Below are 24,414 nucleotides of genomic sequence, written 5' to 3'. Positions count from 1 at the left end.
CTTTTCCAAGAAAATGTTCATCCAGAAATGAGTGGATTTGAGGTTTTGGGGAATCTCTTGTCAGCCTGAAAGTTTTTAAAACAATGATCTATTCAACTAGCTACTGAGTGAAGTTACTATCTTTGTGCGCTCTCTCTCTCTCTCTCTCTCTCTCTCTCTATATATATATATATATATATTTTAAGGACGATAAAACAAAAGCAACCTTCTCCAGGTGCCCTCATCTACTGAGCTTTATGGTTGACCACTGCACATGCTAACTCAACCAAGGTCTGTCATTTTCTAACGACAATAACTACATTTAGAATTGTACAAACTTTGGGCCGGGTTCGGTGGCTCAGCCTGTAATCCCATCACATTGGGAGGCCAAGGTGAATGGATTGCCTGAGCCAGCTGGTTTGAGATCAGCCCAGGCAACTTAGTGAGACCTCTCTCTACAATAAATCAAAAATTAGCTGGGCATGGTAGCACGTGCCTATAGTTCTGGCTACTTGGAAGGCTGAGGTGAAAGTATTGCTGGAGCCCAGCAGGTCGATGCTGGGGTGGCTATGAGTGTGCCACTGCATTCCAGCCTGGGCGACAGAGTGAGACTCCAATTCAAAAAAAGAAAGAAAGAAAGAAAGCAAAAAAGAATTGTATAAACCTTGGATCCCTACATTGTATCTCAATCTATTTTAAGTGATATCTTACCTATGACTCTTTAGTATCCAGGGTGAAACATTCTGAGGTATTCTTGATGATGTTGAATTTATAATGCTAGGATTAAGTTTTAACTCAATTAATCCCAGCCTAGGATATTTTAATATAATTGGAAAGAGAACTACGTGACATTCCATTCCACTGAAATAGAAGGCTAGATCCTCAAAAAAGACAAATCATATCTCATACCCATCCTTGTGCAGTCTTCTTGCAGGGTGCAGTTTCTATATAGACTATAAAGTTTGATTATTGTATGCTTTAGCCTGTACTTTCTCTAAAAATAGTTTCTATAATACTGCTCTCTGCTTTCTCTGCTTCCCATCATCACCACATTCTTCAGATTTTATAGTGCATCTACACTTCCTCAACATTTACTCATTGCCTTGTACTAAGTCACTCCCTTGAAGCTAATGGTCCTAACCGGCAAATCTATCCACCCTTTTCTCAGTCTACTTCTTGGAGAGCTCTCTAGAGGACGTGGTATTGTTGACTACTGCGTCTTTGAAAAGCTTATCCCCCTTAAATTTTGTCTTATAGCAATACTTATAACTTTCTCTCTCATTAATCATTCTGCATGTTCTTTAAAGACCCACTTCTGAATACCCTCCAAATGTTCTCCAAGTACTGGTATTCAGACCCTTTGGCTTCTCTCTCCAGTCTCTGATTCATCCACTTCCCGAGCTTCAAACGCTATTTCTATACAGATGATCCCCAAATACAGTGTTTCTTACTCTAATCTCTCAACTAGCACCAAACACTCCCATTTCCCACTGTCTGCTGGATGTCTCCAGCTGAATGACCTGCCAGTACCTATACCTCAATACATTCCTCACCAGTTTTAGCCTCTTTTTCTCAGAACTAGTTCTCTTCATAAAATCTGTTGTTTCTTCAGTGATAGCAACGATGTTCCAACTACCCAGAGTTGAACCTTCAGCACCATGTTAGATTCTTTTCTGCAGGCCATATTGCTCATCGCCCAGTCAAGTGGACTTTCTCTCTTCTGGTTTTCCTGTATCCAGCTCCTCCCTGTGTTGATATCTCTTCTACAAGCTCAGAACTCTACAAATGTCTCTACTGACACCCATCACCACTTCTAGCATTGTCTACTGTCTACTCAGCTCTGTCTACTCAGCTGCACTTCTAAGTTTATTAAAGCTAGGAACTGTGCTGTTGTGTTTGTGTGTGTGTTTATCCTCAGGTCACGGAGCGCATGCTGTACATGGGCGGCATGCAGAAATATCTGCTGAACAAATCAATGGACAGCACCACCTGTTTGAATCAGCACGTCCAGTACAATAGCCTGGGCTGCTGCCAGGTTCTCCATCACCCACTATGGCCTCTCAATTTTATCAATTTTATCACCTTTATCAATCCTACTTTTGCTGCCAGACTATCCTGAAAGGACATTCTAATCATTCTCTCACTTAAAAAGCTCCAATAGCTTCTCAGTGCCTATGAATTAAGTAAAAAATAATTTACAATTCCATTTTTTAAAAGAAGATTCCTTATTCTGGCAATTACTAACCATTTTTAAAAAGAAGATTCCTTATTCTGGCAATTAATATCCATTACCATTCATATAATGAACATTTAAATTACTCTCTTATGATGTGCTTATCTATAGTTAGAAAATATTCTCCTACCTTAATCTCCAACCTACAAATCCTTTATGGTCAACTTTGAATGGTACAACTTCCAAAAATCTTTGGCCCCTCTATAATCACCCAATGTAGTCTCATTTTACTTTGAATCCCACATCACTGCTTGGCTTTCTTCTGTTGGGGCTATATTTCTGTGTTAGCTACTGCAAGGTACATTCCAGACCTGATAGGACTGACTTTAAACACATCAAATGCTCAAACATATAATTTCTAGTGCCAGAAAGTATCTAAACATCTTATGGAATTGTCAGTTTTTAATTGTAGAGATTTTAACTTAGGCCCACAAAACTATTGCTATTCATAGCTGTTAAACACAAATTAGAATCATTGTATCATGTGGGTGAAGATATGCTTTCCATTCACAGTAGCAGGGCCAGTTTTTTTTTTTTTGCCTATTTTGTCAGATTTTACCAACTTGATCTTCTTTTTTACCCATTTTATTCAATGAAATAATATTTAGATTAAGTGGTAAGAAATCAGGTATTTATAAATTTTAGTAATTCTGTTTCAACATGTCAAATAAATTATCTAGCTGGTTTTGATTATTGTGATCATGCTATTTGTTATTTTAAAACATATTTTATGATTATAAAAGACTTTTTCATTTAAAAAACTTGGAAAATACGTGAAAATAGTAAGGAAAAAAATTTACAATATACTACCTAAAGGAAACAACTGTTAAAATTCAGTTTATTGCTTACTAGTATTTTATTATACATATAAATTTAGGGTTTCTTTTAAGGTCAATATTATTTGAACATATCTTTTATCTTTTATCATGATCATTTTCCTAACTTATTAGATATTCATAGCCATCATAATTTTAATGACTACACAGCATTTTGTGTATACATGTACGATAATTTATCATTTCCTTATTCATTTTTTCATCTATGATATTTTTCTCTCTGAAGTTAAACTCTACTTATATTTGGCACTAAAGTACTGTAATAAAATAAGTTACTTCTGTTATGTATCTCATTTTCTATGTGCTGGGATTTTTAATGCCATGTTTTCCCTTTTTTGGAAATACTAATAGATGAGGCAAATTTGACCAACTCTCTATCTATTATAATAATAAAAACTGCGGATGAAAGACAGTCATGTGTTGATTAACGATGAGGACTTGGTCTGAGAATGACATCCTTAGGCGATTTCATCATTGTGTGAACATCTTAGAGAGCACAGACAAGCCTAGATGGTACAGACTACTACACACCTAGGATATATGGTATAGCCTGTTGCTCCTAGGCTACACATCTGTACAGCATGTGACTGTACCGAATACAGTAGACAATTGTAACACAATAGTATTTGTGTACCTAAACATATCTATAAGGTATAGTATAAATATGGTATTATAATCTATGGGACCACTGTCTTAAATGTGGTTAGTCACTGACCAAAACATCATTACACGGCACATGACTTAATAAAAACATCTTAGTGCAGTGTCATTAGAGAAGCAGGTAGTCTAGGGCCCCAGAATGATCTCAACGAAGCCTAGCAGAGAATAGCAATGTTTTTCTAATTTACTCTAAAAGGAATACAGAGTCTGTAAAGGAAAATTGGCTAATATTTTTTGGTGTACGGGTCTATGAAATTTTCCAATTTTGTAGAGGTATAATTAACAAATAAAAATTGTATATATTTAATGTGCATACCTAGATGTTTTGAAAGTGGCATATTTTATGGCCAGTGAATAATTCTAAGGGTGAGGCTGAAATTAAGTGGAGATAATAAAACATGAGACAGGAGAGGAAGAAAAAGCAGTATTTGCATCAATTTATCTGTATTTTTCTCTATATTCTCTGATAGTATCTTCTATTGATTTATGTAATCAAGTGACATCAAAATTAACAAAACCCTCTGGGAACAAAGTTTTATTACAAAAGGCTAACAGGCCCCACGGAGGAGACTTTCAAATAGCCTCAGTTTCATGATGTTAAGGGTATTTTGGTGCCCTGGGGTTTTCTAGCTACTTGTCTAGAAATATACAACCCATTGAGGGACCTTGACCCAAGGAAGTGGATAAGTGTGCCTGTGAAATGATGAGGGACCACTCAATCTCCCTTCTAGGGAAGGTGGGAAGAAATGCTTTGCCAAAGTGAGAAAGGGTAAGAATTCATATCTCGGAAAGCAGCACTTTGTAATAGATTCCCTCTGTTACTTTAACTACAATCAATTTAATCACTTCATAAGAAAATTATTTAAAGAGGGTTGAAGACTTTCTTTTTATGTTGTTGTAGTCCTATATCACATGATGGTCCATTAACTAGTTGGTAAAATAGACAACAAAGAGATGAGCTGAAAATTTCATTTAGTTGCATTCCCCAGTGTTATGCAATGCAGGAATCTTATTTTTTCCCCACTCTGGTGAGTCTATATTCACTCTCAACTCACTGAGTCCAGTAGGTTGATATTGCACTGACTTTTCAGCATAGCATTAAAATCAAATCAAGGAAAGCCTGCATTTTGTCCAGTATTCTACATTATATTGTTTATTCTCTTTGACAGTTTGGTTCAGATATAATCTGAATGGATTTTTTTTAGCAATGTAGTAATATAGAAGTAGACTTGCTCAGTAATTGATTCTTATGTATACTAAGTTCTAGAAGAATTTTGAGGAAACTGACCTGAAATCCCCAGCAGAATTGCAAACAAATTTAAGAGAAGACTTGAGGTTAAACAGAAACGAGAAAGCACTGCTAAGATGCCAGCTTGTTTGACATGAGGAGAAACCTTCAGAAAGTACGTATCTTTACTTCATTTTCTTCCAAGACTGGTAATTAGTTTTTTTTTATTTAAATTAAATTTATGTACATGGAATCTTGCCTTTATAAAAAAAAAATAAAGGCTGGCAAAAATATGAGATTTGGTGAAGTGTTAAAGAAACTAATATTAAAAGTATTGCCAGGTGTGGTAGCTCACGCCTGTAATCCCACCACCGTGGGAGGCTGAGATGGGAGGATTGCCTGAGCACAGAAGTTTGAGATCAGTCTGAGCATCAAAGTAAGACCTCATCCCTTAAAAAAAAAAAAAAATTAGCCAGATGTAGGTGGCACACCTTTAGTCCTAGCCACTCAAGAGACTGAGGTGGAAGGATCACTTGAGTCCAGGAGGTCATGGGTCAAGGTTGCAGTAAGCCATGAACATGCTACTACTGTACTCCAGCCTGAGCATCAGAGTGAGGATTCCAACTCAAAAAAACAAAAAGTCTCATTTTCTCACAAATAACAATAATGGAGATGCACCTCTAGCTTCTACTTATAGATTTTGTATTTGGTGGTATTTTATTCCTTCTATTCAACATTACATTTAGCAGCAAAATATAAAGAAATCAATAGCTAGGACACATGTCTCATCTGTCCTCCTCAGGGCTGGATTCCGTAAGGACAGGAACCAGAGAGGATGGGAGAAAACTCTTCGCCTGTTCCCACTCCGAGGTCCTCAGGTAAGCTTTCCCAAATGCACATACACTTAACTCAAAGGCCAGTAGGTATTGTTATAGCTGTTTACCTAGTCACCATTTCTTTCTCTTTGTTTGATGCGTGTCCTCCAGAGCAGAGAGGTCTACTTGCTGCCGATAAGAAGTATAAACGGTGGTTTTTGAAATACTGATCAATTAGAGGGAGAACGACCTGAAAGAAAGGAAAAGAAAACAGATCAACATAGTGAAATCTTTTGGGGGACAAATGAGAACTGGGCTTTTGGAGCAGTCAGAGTTCTGTTCACATGAAACGGGACCCCCCTCATACCCATGCCACTTAGCACTGTGTCACAGTCTGCCTCGCTTAAATCTCACTCTGCTGTCTCCAGTTCATGTATGGCAGGGAGCGTGCAGGATGTGGTGGTATGTGATTATGGCGAACAAGCAAACTTTCAACAGTTTGGAAGTATTGGCCAGCATTTTCAATATTTTCTCAAGATGAAAGCCTAAGTTTTGTATATAATAATGTCCAATGACCAACAGGCACAAAAATATCCCACGACTCCCATATACGAGTCTCTACTATGTGTGAGAATAACGACTGACACAGTATCATTCGTTATAGTGACTATTCTGTGCTGTAGGTACCATCACCCCGGTTTTCTAGGTATTAGCTGGCAACACAGAAAGTGAATGATTTTCTCAGAGTCACATTGCTACTTACTTGCCCACATGATGCTTTTTTTACCTGGTCTTTATCAAAACCTACATCCCATTTCAGGGTGCCTTCAATCCTGCTGGCCCTGGGCCACTTCCTCCTCCTCACGCTGTCCACTCAGGCCAGGTGGCTTTGCACATGCCATTTCCTCAGTCTGCAATGCTCGTCCTGCTCCATAACCTATTTACTTCACTCTCTCTGCAGACCTCAGCTCAGTGGCACTTTATCAGGTAAGCTGCTGCCGGTCTCGTTAACCAGATAAAATCCCTTATTCTCTGCTCTTACAACATCATTTGCATTTTTACATCTTATATGTGTGACTTTGGATTAAAACCTCTCTTCCTGGGAGCATATAAGGTATACAAGAAGTAAGACACATTTCTGGGTTTGTTTTCCCATTTTAATCCTTTTTTGACCTCCAGGACTGCTAGTTGGTCTGTTTTGTTGACCATTTCATCCTCCAAGGGCTGTGTTGGGCCTATAGGAAGTACTAGATAAATGTGTTTGAATGAATAAGTGAAAAAACAATTGGCATTACCAGTATTCAAACTCAAGTCGATCTAAATGTACCTACCCCCCACCATTATGTTATCTAGTACAGTTGTACATAGTAGGGAATAGAAAAGTTTTAAATTGATCTTCCTTGACAGTTGTGACACTGCCTGAATCTAGAGATTGGTACTCAGTATGGTGAATGAATGAATTATATAGACTTAGTAGAAATTAAGCCACATTAAAGCATGTATAAACAAAATCACTAGGGAAGCTGAGAATATGGGTCACACAAGAATGCATTTTAAAGGTGTGGCTAGAAGCAATAAATACAGCATTCTGTAATCTGCTCTCAAGGGGGATTTTGATCTAGCAGAGACTGGATATATATCCATCCATTTTATATATATACATATAAAATCTCTATCTACTAATCGACCGCTAACTTTGTACACCCTAGGATAAATTTTGGAGTTTTCGATGATTGGAACAGACTCTGGTTGCTATATTGAGTGGAAAGAAAAGATAATAGAAATCTGTTTTGCAATAAAGGACCACGATTTTGAAAACATACTGGAAGCCAAATATTAACCAATCAAAAGCATGCAATTTAAAAATGGTATTTAGAGCAAATTATCGGTAATAATCACCGAGTACTGGGCAGGCGAGACCTCATCTCTACAATAAAATCAAAAAATTAGCCCGGTGTGGTAGCGCGCGCCTGTAATTCTGGCTACTCGGAAGGCTGAGGCGGAAGGGTCGCCAGAGGGAGCCCAGCAGGTCGGGGCTGTGGTGGCCGGGAGCGGCCACTACACTCCAGTCTGGGCGACAGAGTGAGACTCCAACTCAAAAAAAAAGTATTTTGAAAGGAAATAGCAATAACTAGGTCTTCAGGTTCACTGACAGGTATCCTAAACAGGAAAGCATATCCAAGGGCATTGTGTCTTCATGATAATCAAGTAAGTGAACTAAACCAGCATGGAGACTTTGCAACTCTTCATCTCCTTCCCTTTTTGGCTGAAAGGAATGATGAATTTTCCAGCAATATAGAAAATTTTTAAGAAATCCTTATGAAGTGGAATGAATAACAATGGGAAATACTTTGTATATGAACAATTTATCCTTTAAACTTCTGTAAAATGAGTAAGATTACGTTCCCACAATAAAGATTCTATGCTAAAGGCTCTTGTACTGTACTCATAAAATTAACTAATGCTTTTCCTACTTACAAAATAAATTTTCATTTAAAAATTTTAAATGTAACTATACTCAAATGTTAAGAACTAGATATTTTTCTTCTATGTCTTACAATAAAGTCAATGTATTTAGACTTTGAATTAGCCCACAGATAGAATGAAGTCATGTGAAGAGAACTATGACAGGGAATGTGGAAGGAGTTAAAGTGTGATCAAGAGTGCTGGGAGTACGACTTCATGCACTTATTTTTATGTCACAGAATATTTACTTGTAATAAAATTCACATTGGTAAACAAGAGCATTCTGAAAAGAGGCAACCATCCAATGAGTATATTTTGTAAACAAACATTGAAGCAAAACAAAATGGATCGTATACTGTACTTTTGCAAAGAACTTGATTTCTTGTTCATAAGGGAAATGTTCTCCTTTGCCTCTGCTGCCACCATCTGTAGATATGAAGACTTTTTAGGTACATGTTTCACTTTAAACATTACAAGATCTCCACCCAAAATGCAAAGTTTACAACACATTGTTAAATGTATTATCCCACTAAACCGAATATAAAAATAAGCCTACCAAAAATGTAAAGGCAAACTCTGGCAGTGTAATTAACAACAACAACAAAATTTCAAGGATTAAAAAAAAATAATACTCCAATCCAAATACAAAAGCTACTGAGGACAGTCCATCCTTGTAGTTAGGAGCACAAATACACTTGTGTAGCTATGAGATCTTATTGATATGTAGGGAAGAAAAGAGAATAAAGTGAAAAAGTCCCACATTTTCAGTAGCCTGTAAGAAAAGAAGCACACTGGGGAGAGGAAAGTAAATGTAAACTGAATAAATCTAATAGGCTAAATTTTAACTCTGGCCTCTAATAAAGATGGTTACCTCTCAGTGTGACTGAAAGTTAATGCTTCCGATTTTAATATATGCAAAAACAGGAAAACTGCAGGAAGTCAGGGTATATAATGAGAAGGAGGATAACAATTTTAATATTAGGCTGGAAAATTAACATTCCACCAAAGAATGAAAAGAAGCTATGACCTATGTCAAAAGATAATGTCTATAAGTGAAGCAAAAACATCCAAGTTTTCCCCATGGTTTAAAATAATTATCCAAGGTTAAGAATTCATTAACCTAATGCATTTAGCTTAGAAGGTGGCCTTTCTCCTTTGTGAATATGGAAGAGGTTTCATGCATACAGGAGAGATAATAATAAACTATAATAACCATGACTATATGCAGAACATATTGGAGAGCCAAAAAATTCAGAATTGGATGTCAGATTTTAGTAAAATAAGAACCAAACTGACTTTTGCTTTAAAAAGTTATTTTGCAAAACAAAAACAAAAAACTTGATATATGCTTTATCAAGTCTTATCATAAATTCAGGATAATTTTTAGGGAATTTAGGTAATATTTTGTAATATTGGAACAATGCTCTTCCCCTGAATAAGTAAGAGAAAATGATGACTTTTTAACACTTGCAAATTTCATTTCTGTATCACTTCGGTATTAAATCTCGTTCAAGCACATTATGCAGAATGGCTGGATCCATAAAGGAACTTTCTCATGTAAAGTATGTCAAGTATGTACAAAATTTTGTGCACAACCAAATCTGCTAATATTCCAAGGAATTAAACAGGAAATACCTTATCTTCTACTACCCATTTAAAAATGCTTATGTGTAAATTGTGGATAAGATTTAGAGATAATACAATCTATGGTATAACAAAAAAATTAGAAAAAGATATATGCATATTCTTATTATTACTGTCTGCTTAGGTCTAAGAAGGAGGAAATTATGATGTGTTGCAAAGTCAATAAAGTGAAAGATAAAGGGAGAAGGCAATATAGCAGTGTTACTTGTAATAACAATGAAAGATGGAAATTAAATGATGGTGTTGGTATTCACAGCTTTATCTGCACCTTTAACAGAGTTCTTACACATAAATTGCCCTGGCACATTCATCTGAAAAGGGTATGTATAACATAGAGAATTGTGAAATTTCACTGGGCTCTGTCGTTGTATGCTACTTTCTTCCCACTGTGGAAAAAATGAAATGTGGGTAAATGTGTCCTATGGCAAGAGTCTCACCCTCCCTATACACAACCGCGTGTTAGAGAGTTTATTCAGAAATCTGAATAAAGTATAAATAGTACCTAAACATATTTCTTCCCTTCAAATTTGTGTTTCTGCTCTCCATGTGAAGGTAAAACAAAAACAAACAAAACAGAACAACTTTCTTGCTCCTGTCTCCAAATGATTACTCCTATTTCCCCTCCTCTCCCAGCCTCTCCAAAAAGAAGACTGAATCTTGGAGTTGCTACTCCTATCAGATTCTTTCAAATATGGATCAAAAACTACAATATTTAATTTTGTGCAAGAAAGTGTCAAGAAAATCACCACTGCCTCGTTTTTGGTGTTGGGTGAAATTTCATTAATTCAGACTGATCTGGCAACTTATGAGGATAAACCAAGAATAATATTTTTTTAAAAATTAGTTTTATGAGTAACAGAGAAATTATAGATTATAAATTAGTTTGCATACTGAATTTTTTTTATGAAAAAGATGATAGAAAGAGAGTGATAGCAGAGCATTGTAACTATAGATAAAGAAGTAGGTTAAAAGAGAGGTCAACTGTTTATAAGAACAAAGCTCAACAGGAAAATCTTTAATAGAATTTAGGATACAGAAGGCCAGAAGCAAGAAAATAACAGAAATTAAATTTCTACAAACTTTAATCTGATGTTGTGCCAGAAACTGAATTTAAATCCTAAGAAAAACAGCAGCTGAGGGACTCAGGACAATGTGTCCAGAGAAAAAGGTGTTGCAAGACAGAAGTGAGTGTTAAACACAAAAACAAACATAAAACCTTGAGAGGAAAAATACAAAAGAATAAGCACCAGAGGAGCATACTCCTTTCAAAAGGAATCAAACTATCCATACCAAGTGATCTGACATGAAGGTGAATAATTAACAAGCTGAATTTTGTTTCAGCAATGCTGCAAAGGATCATGATATAACAGAAGTGATGGGAGGCTGCTTTGATGATCTGTTCTGAATCTAAAGCAATAGGTTATTTGTTTGTTTGTTCATTTGTAATTCTGAGGTGCCTCCGGGCCAGATAGGAAGGAGGGCTTTCACAGTACCCTAAAAGCATAATAAAGTATTTTGTACTGTAAATACTCTAGTATAAATGTGTGTCCCTACAAAGTGTGAACTCAAGGACTTTACAATGCTTAGAAATTTCAAGATCCCACAGAAATTGAGGGCTTTTTGATGAACAGAGCAATTAACTTCATAGGAAATTTTTAACTCTACCTTAAGATTTTGATCTTTCTACTGAGTATTTCAAAATGAAAAGTAATTCCAATACACATTATAAGGAGAGAATAATGACATGTTAGTTTTTTAAAAGTTCACAAATTTTACCCACTCACTAAAAACTTGTTTGTCTATTGACTGTTGGACTCTACTGAGTACTAGAATGGATAGAATATGTTTATACCATGAGGAAAACAGTCCAGTAGTCTGAGCTATTCTATACCTTGATGTGATAAACATTAAGAATAACAAAAACTGGGCTATTAGCTATGGCAATACGGTACCTACCAAATTCCAGGATATACTGATGGGCTTCATCCACATAGCGAATGAGTTGTTGAAGGAAACTATAGGCAAATCGCTTCTCAATAGAAGGTGTGTCCAATTCCAGGTCCTTAAAACCCCTGGAACAGCAAAAACAAAGTATGGAAAGAAATTTGTACAGTTACTTAGATGGCAAAATTTTGTTTAAAAAAATGTGTGTATAATTTTTGTGTGTGTGTGTATGTGTGTGTGTACATGTATAACTTTTGAAGTTTTCTAATATTCTTTTTTTTTTCCCCTTGAGTTAGAGTCTTACTCTGTCGCCCAGATTGGAGTACAAGTGGCATGCTCCCGGCCACCACAGCCTCGACCTGCTGGGCTCCAGCGATCCTTCTGCCTCAGCCTTCCATGTAGCTGGAACTACAGGTGGACGCTACCACACCTGGCTAATTTTTTTGATTTATTGTAGAGACGAGGTCTCACCAAGTTGCCCCACTGGGTCTCGAACCCACAGGCTCAGACAATCCACTCGCCTTAGCCTCCCAAAGTGCTGGGATTACAGGCTGAGCCACCGAGCCTGGCCTAATATTTTTATAGTTCAAGGGGGAAAGGAGATTTAATTTATAAGGAATACTTTGTATCTTGGCATAAAACTGCAACAAATAACTATCACTATGCAATAAAATGTTTCTTTTGCAAGAACTGTGTGTGGTTTTTTTGTTTAGAGATTTTGCCTGAATGATGGATGATGATTTAGTACAAGTTGCAAAAGGAATGTGGCAAACAGCTAAAGGCATTCATGTTTGCATTAATGTTTCTGATGTGGGTATTTTGAACATACCAAATAGTAGCTCTGAGGTTTAAGCAGATCATTGTACTTGTTTTCAGCTTTAAATCTGATGGGGGTATTTAACTATGTAGTTTTATGAAGAGTGTGCAACTGGTGCTAGGGGTACATTTACCTGGATACAGCATATCCATTGATCTGCAAGAACTTGAGGATGTCCTGTGCCTTTTCCCTATCCTTGGCTTTCTCTTTGGCTGTCAGTGTATCATAGGGGACCAGCAGAGGATGGTTTCCACCACCTAAGAGAATTGCAGGACAAGAACACAATCTGAGATGAGACACAGAAGGTATATGATAGGACTATACTAAAATCCTTTTTGTATCTGTTCTTAATCCATACAGCATATAAGACTCATAGAAGACACTTCTGCTTTTCGTGCTTTTAATGTACAATTAGTTCAGGGAACATGTGGAAAGAAAGACTCTGCATATGTTTTCTAAGATGCAGTTAAAATATGAACATATATGCATTTGTACTATTGGGTGCCAATGACATCTGCATTCACCAATGAGGAAGAAGCAGCTGTGTTCTCTTCTCTGTTTAATGCAAATCTGAATGTGGAAAGTGGACGCAGATGTTAAAACACGCATATGTTAAAACATGGATCTAGTAAAATTATAAGGGATGTTTTGGGGGTTATGCTTCATTTTCTGGTGTAATAAAAATGTACATCTGCCAGATCAGAGAGTTTGTTATAGTCACATGACTTATGAATATGCAAAACAATTTGAAGATGTGCTAACTTAAAAGTTGATCACTCTTAAGTATATAATACTTGAATAATTAAAAAATTTTGGCAAGTAACTTCTACCAAAAATCTAGAATTCTAGTATACCTATTCTGGAGAGAAGTATTAAAAGCATTCTATTCTTTTAGATTTAAAAAGTCTATGAAGTATTTAAATAAAAATGCTAATAAGGAGAAACAAATGTATAGAGGTTTAAATTTTGTAAAAAAATATAAAAATATTTTAAAATGCACTGTCAATTTCAGATGTAAAGATCTGACTTGAAGAATGCTCTTAAAGTAGTAGCAAACTGAATAGCATGGTATGTCCCAAATTCAAAGTTTATAAAACATGTATGGTAATAAATATTGCAAGGGATACTACATCTCCCTGGAATACAACTGCTAAGGGAATTCTGGGAAGAAAAAATGGAGAGTAAATATTATGTTTGAATTATGGTAATAGCATACAGCCTATTAAGTCATTTTCCAATGTAGTTTAGCCATGAGACAATCATAAATGTTGAATCTGCCTTATGCAATAAGTCAGGAGGCAAAAATGCACAGGAGAAAGTGTTTTCTTTCTCCTATTTTCCCAAAGCTGGTTTTGACTGAGAGTACCATCTACAGACACTCAGTCACCCAGTGAACTCTACTACCATTAGGTGACACTATACTATCATAAACGCAAGGAGACAGTCAGGAATTACCAACCTAACAAATACTAGGAATACCAAGGAGTCATCAGTTATTTCATCATATATTAATAGTCTCAAGTATAACATTGTTGTCAGAAGATAATGCTAACAAATGTTTTGTGAACAGCCACAAGGATACTAAGTACACTAGGAACCAAATTTCACTTCTGTCCTAATCAAAGATACTACTTAATAGCATACTATATAAGAATACCATAATTAACAACAATATACTGTAACTTCCAACCGCTAGAAGAGTAGATTTTGAATGTTCCCAACAAGAGAAATGATAAATATTTGAGATGCTGGATATACAAATTACCCTGATTTGATCATTCTACATTGTCTACATGTATTGAAATATCACATTGTAATGCATAAATACGTACATTAGGTGTCAATTAAAACAACAAAAAAAGGATTTTAAAATCAAGCATCTAATTTAATCATCCTAATTTAATTAACCATCACCTGTTTTGAACTCAATTATTGCATTTAGTACTAGAGGATCATAGTCATTTGGCAACTTAATTTGTAATCTACAATAATTTTGGGGCAGATACCAATGTGTTATCCTGGGAAAGGTCGTAAGGAAAGAGAAGACAGAAAAAGATGTCTATAATTTAAAGAATTCCAAGTACCTTCTGACCCTGAACTGCTTCTCACCTTATCAGACTTCGACTGAATTGGATGGGGCAGACACTTTGAAGTCAACCTGTAGGCTGAAACCCATGTCTTGGCTGTGCCTCTTAATAGTGACTGTGGGACAGTTACCTTGCTTTTCCAACCCCCATGTTTCCCATTTATAAGTGCAGATGTTCTGTGCAGAAGGAAACTAGCTACATGGAGAAGTAAATGAGAAGGTAACAATTTCTAGGATACTGTCAAACATACTAGCATGGGCTCCTGAACCCATTCATACTAAAGAGTAAAAAAATGCTTGATACTAGAGCTATCCATGGTTTGACAACAGATCACCATGGTATAAAATACTTACAGTGGTGGTGAGGACAGAAGAATAGAAATAAATACTAGTTCTTGACATTTTTCACTAATTTAGGAGCATTCATCATACATTTTGGATGTTCACTTTTTTATTTTCTATTAAAATATACTCGGTATGACACCTGATTTTCCCCCAGACTTTTCTAGAATCCTACAGTGAACTGAGAGAGCACTGAAGACCAGATGACCAAGACAAGCAAAAGAGTGCTTTTCTAAAGCAGATTCTTCTTCTGCCTATAGATGCAGGAGATAAAGTAGATCAGAGCAGGTAGAAATAAAGCTTGGGCACTGATTCTTTTAATGTTTCTGATTTCCCAGGTCTTCTCTTTCCCTCTCCTCGCCTCTTCTCTTCGCTCCCCTCTTCCCTCCCCTCCCCCTTGGCTCCCCTTCCCTCCCTTCCCTTCCTCTCCCCTCCCTCTCTTTCACACACAAACACACAGGCACCAAGATACAGCACCAGGCACCTCCCATTCTCCCACTCAGATCTTCTCAGCAGTGAGGTAGAGCTGACAGGACAAAACTGCCCACAACGGTTGGCTATAAAGATCCTCTCCAATATGAATGTCCTCAGGTGAGAAAATAAATTTGAGAAAAGATATGTTTCATTTCTGTTCTGAAATTATCCACAATCTGTAGCCAATCTTTCCAAGACTTATATCTCTGTTTCGTTAATCTCAATAACCTAAAGACAAGATCTAGTACGACATTTTAACAATTTTATTGGTCTGCCATTTTGGTCCTACACAATTCATTTCCTCTTTTAAAATGAGACACCTGTTTTCAGAAGAAGGTCTAAAGACCGTGAGGACTAATTTTACCTAGTCACCATTTAGTCTGCTGCAACTGTGTTAGTCTCCCAACTACACTATGTGAATTTGGGCTAATACAAGCTGGATGCAGAATTGTGGCTATCCCATACTTTGTATGGATGTCTCATACTTTATGACAGGCTGACTTAAAGAAAACCCTCACTGTAGGACACCCAATGCCTAACCCAGATATTAAAAGCAATGATGATTTTCTAGCATACTTATTTGGAAAAACAGCACAGATTGAATGTGCCTAAACCAAAAATCCAAAATGCTCCAAAATCTGAAACTGTTAAGCATACACCTGGTGAACAAAGGAAATGGCCATTTCAGATGTTGGGTTTTTGGATTTGGGATACTAAACTGGTAAGCATATGAACATATTACAAAATCCAAAGAAATCTGACATTCCAAACACTTCTGGTTCCAAGCATTTTGGATAACACATACTTCACCTGTAATAACTGCTTATGACTTTTAATTTTAACCCAACCAGGGTAACTGAAACATATTTGGAAAAAAGGGAACAGATTTTTTTCCATGTAATCCACTCATGTCACAAATGGTGATCTTGTTTACTAGTCCTGTGGGCAATGTCCTTTCAAGAATTCACTAAGCAAAACTCTTGGCTCATTTGCTCATTCATTTATCCATCAGCTGGCCAATGAAGTAATCATTCATTAACAAACATTTATGGGGTGTTTTTGGAACAATGGGCATAGCCTTGAGTCACATTTTAAAATGCAAAATCCTCTCCTTTCCTCTCAGTGAACAATCCTAATTTGTGTTACTCTCTTTTCTAGCACTTGGTGCCTGATATCATCCTTCCATATTACAGCTATACTTTTCACCATGAAATAGCTCCACCCTTCAAAATCCCGCCCCCTATATTTTTACCTATTCTAATAATTAAGAAATAGAAGATATTTTTTGGTGCCCAGAACTGTACAATAAGAATTCTAAAAGAAATAAAAAAAGTTGTGGCTCTGAACGTGAAAAACTCATATTCCCAATGTGGAAGAGAAACTCATATGGAAAGTCATTAAAGAGAAAGTATAGACTAATGTCAAATAGATAACAATGAAAGAGATCACCAGTACAGGATACATTACATTCAAGAGGATATTTATGCAAATGAATTAAGAAAAGACTTGAGAAATGACTAAGAGATTATTAGGTCATTTTAATATTTGGAAAAAAAGATAACAGGAGATAAGAGCCAGCAGAGGTATGTAAAAGTAATGCAGCTGGACTAGACAAAAGAAAGAGGCTGAGGTAGAAAATAAAAAGAGATAAGAGATACTTAAGTTGGGAAAGAGTCAGGAGGAAGAAAGAACTAAGTAATTAATGGAATGCCTCGAATATCAGGATGAGAAGTATAGCTATCTATGCACTAAAATGGGTAAAAGAGAGCCACTGAAATTCTGAGACACAAGAAAATAGACACTGGCAGCCAGGAAATTATAGAACTCCCAACCTTGAATCTCTTATGGGCACATTTGAACTATACTAATTTTGAAAAGGTACAAAAAGCTCTTCTGTTAAAAAGACTAATTATTTCATTCATATACTCATGAAGTTGAATTCTGATGAAATTTAATAAAGGCTTTTAGAAAATATTACCTTTGGACTCCAACTCCATTTTCTTTTTCTTTGCCCATATATTATGGTAATTTTCAGCCATCATTTCTGCCATAGCCTTAAATGAACAAAATATGTATTACTTCAATATGTAAACAAACACAAAAAACGTTGCTTTCTAATATGTAATATCAAACATGCCTTAAATGAACAAAATATCAATTATTTCAATAATTTTAAAAGGACCATACTACTTTCTAATATGTAATAGCAAACATGCTGTAAATCACAGAGTATTAGTGCTGAGATACACTAAGGATAATCAAACACAACTCTTCTTTGGAATCTGAATTCCAGAGAATTTTAATAATTTGAACTATTATACAGTAGCTAAACAGTAGAGGTGATTCAATAAGAACAAACGTTGTTATTCATAATGTTTAAAGGAAATGTTTTATTAATTCAACAACGAAACTTCAAATTAGCAGTAGACTTCCACAAAAAGTATATTTATTTAGAAGTTCTTGTTTTAATTTCCAAAGCTTCAAAAGATGACCTAAACCCTACTAAACACTGAATACAAAGAACATTAAATGGACAATGACGTAACTTCTAGAGCAATCTCCATGCAAACTAGGTGAGGGACTTTAAATTAGCCACATTCATCTTTGTGGCTTTTTGTATTTTGATAAGATTATCTGTGTGATTCTTTTCACTTATTTTAATTTTCAAGTTTACTATGTCATTTTAAAACATTTATACAGGAACAATAACAAACAGCAAACCAAACAATTTATCAATGCATACATTATATATGTAAAATACATTATACATTATAACATATATATACATATATATGTGTGTATATACATATATATGTGTGTGTGTGTATATATATATATGGGGGTAGGGGAGAGAGAAAGAGAAGAAGTGTTGGAGTCCTACTCTGTCGCCCAACCTGGAGTGCAGTGGCACAATCATGGCTTATGGCAGCCTTAAGCTCTGATCTCTCGCCTCAGTTTCCTGAGTAGCTGGGATCATAGGCATGCAACCACACCTAGCTAATTAAAAAAAAAAAAATTGTAGAGAAGAGATATCATCATGTTGCCTAGGCTGGTTTTGAACTCCTGGGTTCAAGCAATTACTCCCACGTCAGCCTCCTAAACTGCTGGGATTACAGGTATCAGCCACCGTACTTGGGTCAAATTTTATATTTACATCCTTATTTCTCTTGGAGTAATGCAGTTTCTAACAACGTCAGTATCACTAAATACCATATTGACATGTTAACGTGTTCTATGGTAACACATTCTATATTTTATTCAAATGTCATTTAAAAGAACAGATAAGACTGTGAGTGGAGGTAGTAAAATGGCATCAATTAAAATAAGTAACTAAGGTGGTCCTTCAGCAGAATACTATTCGTTATTTATTTACTCTCTTCTCACACACAGCTATTTAATGATAGGATTTTAAAAAGAAAATTATCTTTAAGGAAAATACGCTATGTGGAGGAAGCATCTTAGAAAAAGTTATATAGACTTTGACAGTTGTCAAAGTCAAAATAAAAATGTAGAGATAATCTCTAAATTTAATGTTTTATTTGGGAAGAAATAATTGCAATTTGAGGCATACACGCAGACCAGGTAATCTTTGGTATGTCTGAAAAACAGAGAAGATTGAAGGTTTTATTTTTTGAAAAAGGAAGTGTTATATATTACTCTTTGAGAATGCCCACTGTCACTGGTAAGGTTTTCAGGAGCTGGCAAGCTCTGATTGGAGGGTGATGACAATGAACAAGATTAGTCTGAACTGCAGCACGTCATCTCAGCACATATATATAAAACTGGTCTCAGGTAACAATAGGCAGTTTCAGCAGCCGAACTTGTACAGAATTACATTATTGGAGAAATGTTACGTGTCCTGAGTGCTTTTTCCACCTGGCTTCTTGACCCTGTTTTGGTCGGATATGAAAAGAATGACCCAATTCATATGACCAACTTTCACATAATACTAAAACAGCAGAGTACACAATCTATAAACTCTATGGATCAATTATATGATCATCACAATGAAACAATTCATGCAGAAAAGTGTTATAGTATGCTTTTTAAAAATTAAATTTGGAGGATATTTTAAAAAATGAATTGTACTTACGTGCAGGTCTCTGGAGAGCGTAACATTGCTCATGTCAATGGCCCGCGGGCTATAACCATGGGCAGTATCTACAGAAACCTAGATAAGTTGTGTAAAATCATACTTTAGAAATACGAGGCAAACAAATTTCCAAATATGCTCTCTCAGATTAAACTGGCAAGTATCTACACAAGATGATTTGGCAAATACAATATATCTAGCAAATTAAATTATATTTGAGTGTCTGATAATAACTTATGATTAAATAATATATCCAAATATCTTAGGGATTGACAATCCCAAAAGTTAATGACCAGAATTTGACAAATTGTGCAACGATTCCAAAAGCCTGAAACATGACCTTATGCAAGAAACCTTCATAATTGTGAGTTTCTCACAAATACTAATTAGCTGTAATAAAATTTTCTCTTCTTCAAGCAAACAATACTTAATCAAAGAAGTCAATATTTACAAATGTCTTTATGGGCCGAGTGTTAGGAGAAAATATAACCAAATTTTTAATTATAAAATTATATATGCTATTCTGTGGTTTACAAAGAAATCCTCAATGACCCAAAGAATTCCTTAACTTCTAAATTTTTTCTTTTTAAAAACAAAATATATCTTCTCATCAATTTTAAGTAAGTTTCACTACAGTCCTGGGCACTTAACTCATTCTACCCAATGGCATATAATATAAAATTGGACCATAGAAATGAACTTTGGTTTCTGCTTACACATCTAAAATTATATCGTGATATAGTTCATAATTGTATATATTCTCTTATTTGAGACAAATAAAAAAGGCAAAATAAAAATGTTCATTTCATGCTTATAAAATAAAAGAGAGTCTAAAACATGCTATAATTAATAATGAGCTCATGAATGACACCCAACTTACAGGTCAGTTTTGGCTGAACCCTGGCTTCTGTGCCTTACCATCTAATAATGATATGTGTAATACAATCACTAGGTTAAGATCATGCCTGGTTTTCCATTACTCAAGCAAGCGTATGGTCCAATGTAAAAGTGTATTGTTAATTACACTAGCCAAGTTTATTTACAGAGGCACATATGGTTTTTTTAAATTGTGAATTTCAATTGAAAATGATAAACATATATTTTAAATGACTCCTAAATTTTAAAGAGTCTGCAGTGTCATTCTCAGGTTACTCAAATGCTTATTCCTGCTCCAGTACTGTTAAAATGTACAGAGATATCATAAAAAATAACAAATTCCATTCCAACTGGACTCTTGTTACAAGAGTATTTTTAGTCAATCCTTATTGGCTCACATGCCTATTAATGATGAATATTTAAAACTTTAATCTCCTTTAGGTCTCAGATCCTCTATTGTCTTAAAACATTTACCTAACAACCACACTTCTTATTTCAGTGAAAGAAGGAAAGGAAAAAGACAAAATAGGCATTAAATGTCTTCATTATCTTTCACTTTCAAAGCTACCCACTGAACTCCAGCTGTCAGACCTTTCCTTTGTCCCATTCACAAGCAGCTGTGGTATAACTACAGCCTGTCTGTGCCCTACCAAGTACAAGTGTGGCCTTGAGCAAGTAACTTAACAGTTTTAAGATTCTGGTTACCCATATCTGATGTTTGTTAAATCAGACTAAGTTCAGCCTTGAGAAGCCTTCCTGTAAGTCCTACAAAACAAACTACACTCTAGCTTAGTATTACACAAACTGAAAACCTAACATAGAAATTTATCTTTGTTAACAAATAGTGTTATGACTGAGAAAGTGAGAGGAAGTCATGCCAGCACGCCAAGTTTCAGATGAAGAGTCCTTTATTTAAAGCACGCAGTCAAGAGCGGCTCATACCAGGAACTCTTGACAAACTTGTGCTGTTTGTGACAAGTTTTTTTTTTCTTTTTTTTTTTTTTTTTTGAGTTGGAGTCTCACTCGGTCATCCAGACTGGAGTGCAGTGGCCGCTCCCGGCCACTGCAGCCTCGACCTGCTGGGCTCTGGCAATCCTTCCACCTCAGTCTTCCAAGTGGCTGGAAATACAGGTGCATGCTACCACGCCCAGCTAATTTTTGATTTATTGTAGAGATGAGGACTTGCCAAGTTGTCCAGGCGGGTCTCGAACCCGTGGGCTCAGGCAATCCACTCACCTTAGCCTCCCAAAGCGCTGGGATTACAGCCTGAGCGACCAAGCCTCGCCTGTGACAAGTTTTTATAGGTAAAATTTGCAATGTTGGCTACACAGCAGGGAGTGCACGGGGGGGGGGGGGTTGAAGTAAGAGGAACTAAAAACAATGGGGAACTTAAACTAGGAACAAATTTCAGGAATGTGGTAGGGGGCTTTTGCAAGGAATAATTTCTTAACAATTTCTTGGGACATTTGATTACAGTTAACAAAGCATACAAGTATATGGAGCTTGTGGCTAGGGAGTTTAGTAACAGTCAGCAGGAAGGATCAGCACCATGACCTGCCCAAAGGGGACAAACCTGGGGGTTTGTGGTCATGAGAACATTACAGCAATCACATGTACGCATTAAGAGGTTATTCTTAGGTCAGGCAGGCAACTAAGATGGAAGCTTTAAATAAAATGGAGTTACTTATATTAAGCTGGCTAATACTATTATTTTGCTAGCGATTAAAATTTTTTATTAACTGACTTAGATCATTTCAATAGCTGAGTCTCAGTCAATTACAGTAGCCGAGCTTTAGTCAATTATAGATGGCCAACTGTTCAAACCATGTCTAAACACCAAGCTGGAAACATTCTCCTGTCTCTGTATCTCGCATTCCTTTTTTTTTTGTTTGTTTCCAGCCACATGGCAGTCCTGGAGTCTCACCAAACCAGTCCTGGTCTCATCAAACCAGTCTCACCAAACCAGTGGCTGCCACTGTTTTTTTCTCAATTAAACTGTTAAATTTAATTGACTTCAGTTTTTCTTTTCACATGCTCAATATACCATCTACCTCAAAGAGAGGTATAAAATTAAATAATGAATATAAAGTTCTTAGCACAGTGCCTGACACATAGAAACAGATCAGGAATCTTGGCAAACTGTTATTATTGCTACTGCATGATAGGGTTTGTAGGGGAATGGGAGAGGAGATTGTAGTTAAAACAACTCATCATATAAACCTTGTAAATGGAGCACAGAGTTACAATGACCCAAAAAGCTAACACTCTGTTCTAACAGCGTTCTGTTACTAATTACTTTACTACCAATATCTGCTTTCCTGAGACCAACATCCCAAAACTATGTGACTGATAATATCCTGGTACTGACTGTCAGTGTTTTGCTTTCCTAAGCCTGCGTTTCAGAGACAGGTGTGACAGGCTTAGTGTGGATATCTGTACCCCAAGGCTGTAAGAACAGCCTTCAACACTACCAACATCTACCTTTAAAGGCCAGACGACTGACAACTCAAACTCCCAAAACCACTTTTTGGTTCTCAATTCCAAACTCCCTAAAATCGCTTCTCAGAGCCCAGTGAGCCAAGACTGGGGTTTTATAAGTGGCCTCCAAGAGAACAAAGGTCGCTGGTTTCTCTCTGTAGAGTCAGCCACTTCCCCCCTTTTCTTTTCTTTAATAAACCTTTTTAACCACCAGTGGCTTGTCTCTTCCTTCTCGGCATACTTTACACTGTACTATCACTATCTTTACTACCACCATAACTATCATCGCCAATGTAGTTCACATACAGTTGTGGTGATGAGGGGGTGGACATCTTTGGGAGGCATCATTTTGCCTACCACGATATCTAAAATCAAATTCATTATTCTCTCCCTGCTGTCCCCCAGAACTCCTATGGTCTTTACCTCAACTATCAACTTGGTGACTCAAGTTAGAATATACATGGCAATCACCTCTGACTGCTCCCCTTAATCCATGACCACCACATATCAATTAGTCACAAAATTCTGTCTCTTTTGCTTGAAAATATCCCCTAGCACACCCACTTCTTTCTATTTCTGTTGTCTTTGTTCTAATTCAGATACTTAACATTCTTTGTTTTTGTTTTTGGTTATTCTGGGATGACTATACTATCCTCCAAAGTAGTTTGTCTTTCTGCCTTCAATCTCACCCTTCTGTAAAGGTCAGAACCACATTTCCAAACTATTTATTTTGTTATTCCCTGAGCAATAAGCCTTTCCCCTATACAGCAAAAACTTTGCAGATATGAGATGAGTCTTATTCATCTTACTGTTCCCAGAGCTCAACACATGCCATCTTTCATTAGTGTCAGGTATATAAAACGATTCCCAATCTCACAGATATTAAAATATGGCAAATGTGTGTCCTAAAACTGATGAAAAATGATATTAGACTTTCTGTAAATTTTATTGAATAAATGAATAAAATAGAGCTGATATCAATAACTATATTTGTTCTTAAAATAGAATTCCCAGTATTCAATATCCTCTTATATATTAAGAGGATATATGGTTATCTTATGTAACTGAAATTTACATATCCTTGTATAACTGAAATGAACATCGTTTTTATTTTAGACTAAGTTCTTTATGCCAGTTTTCAGACTATAAGTAAACATTTTTTTTTATTCAGCACAGATTCTTTTTGTGCTTTTAATTGCCTGTTTCTTCACTCCATGGAAATCAGCAGACTGGGCAGATCCTATACAATTTCAGGTTACCTGGAATATGCAATACCTTTGAGCCAGGAGCTTTACCATGAACACTAATCTTATTAGCGATAAAACCATGTGTGTGGTAATCAAGAAACATAGATTGGCTGGGCGTGGTGGCTCACACCTATAATCCCAGCACTTTGGGAGGCCAAGGTGAGAGGACTGTCTGAGCCCACAGGTTTGAGACCAG

General features: G+C 36.2%; 1 protein-coding gene across 1 annotated transcript in view; it reads right to left on the bottom strand.

The window, feature by feature from the left end:
- The window catches only part of RYR2 (ryanodine receptor 2), a gene marked incomplete at its 3' end in the record, with an annotated part of 448,211 nt that overhangs the window by 40,626 nt on the left and 383,171 nt on the right, over positions 1–24,414 (bottom strand). The window contains exons 57-62 of the mRNA XM_008059232.1: positions 19,618–19,695; positions 17,503–17,578; positions 12,756–12,879; positions 11,818–11,933; positions 8,579–8,643; positions 5,880–6,001 (exon numbers count right to left, since the gene is read on the bottom strand). Coding sequence (XP_008057423.1) covers positions 5,880–6,001; positions 8,579–8,643; positions 11,818–11,933; positions 12,756–12,879; positions 17,503–17,578; positions 19,618–19,695 — 581 coding nt within the window. The remainder of the gene's footprint in view (positions 1–5,879; positions 6,002–8,578; positions 8,644–11,817; positions 11,934–12,755; positions 12,880–17,502; positions 17,579–19,617; positions 19,696–24,414) is intronic.

The sequence above is a fragment of the Carlito syrichta genome, unplaced genomic scaffold (genome assembly GCF_000164805.1).
Source record: "Carlito syrichta isolate Samal-C Ts95f unplaced genomic scaffold, Tarsius_syrichta-2.0.1 Scaffold303965, whole genome shotgun sequence".
Taxonomy (NCBI): Eukaryota; Metazoa; Chordata; class Mammalia; order Primates; family Tarsiidae; genus Carlito; species Carlito syrichta.
Note: the sequence above shows the minus strand (reverse complement) of the source record. Positions and strands in the feature narration are given on the sequence as shown.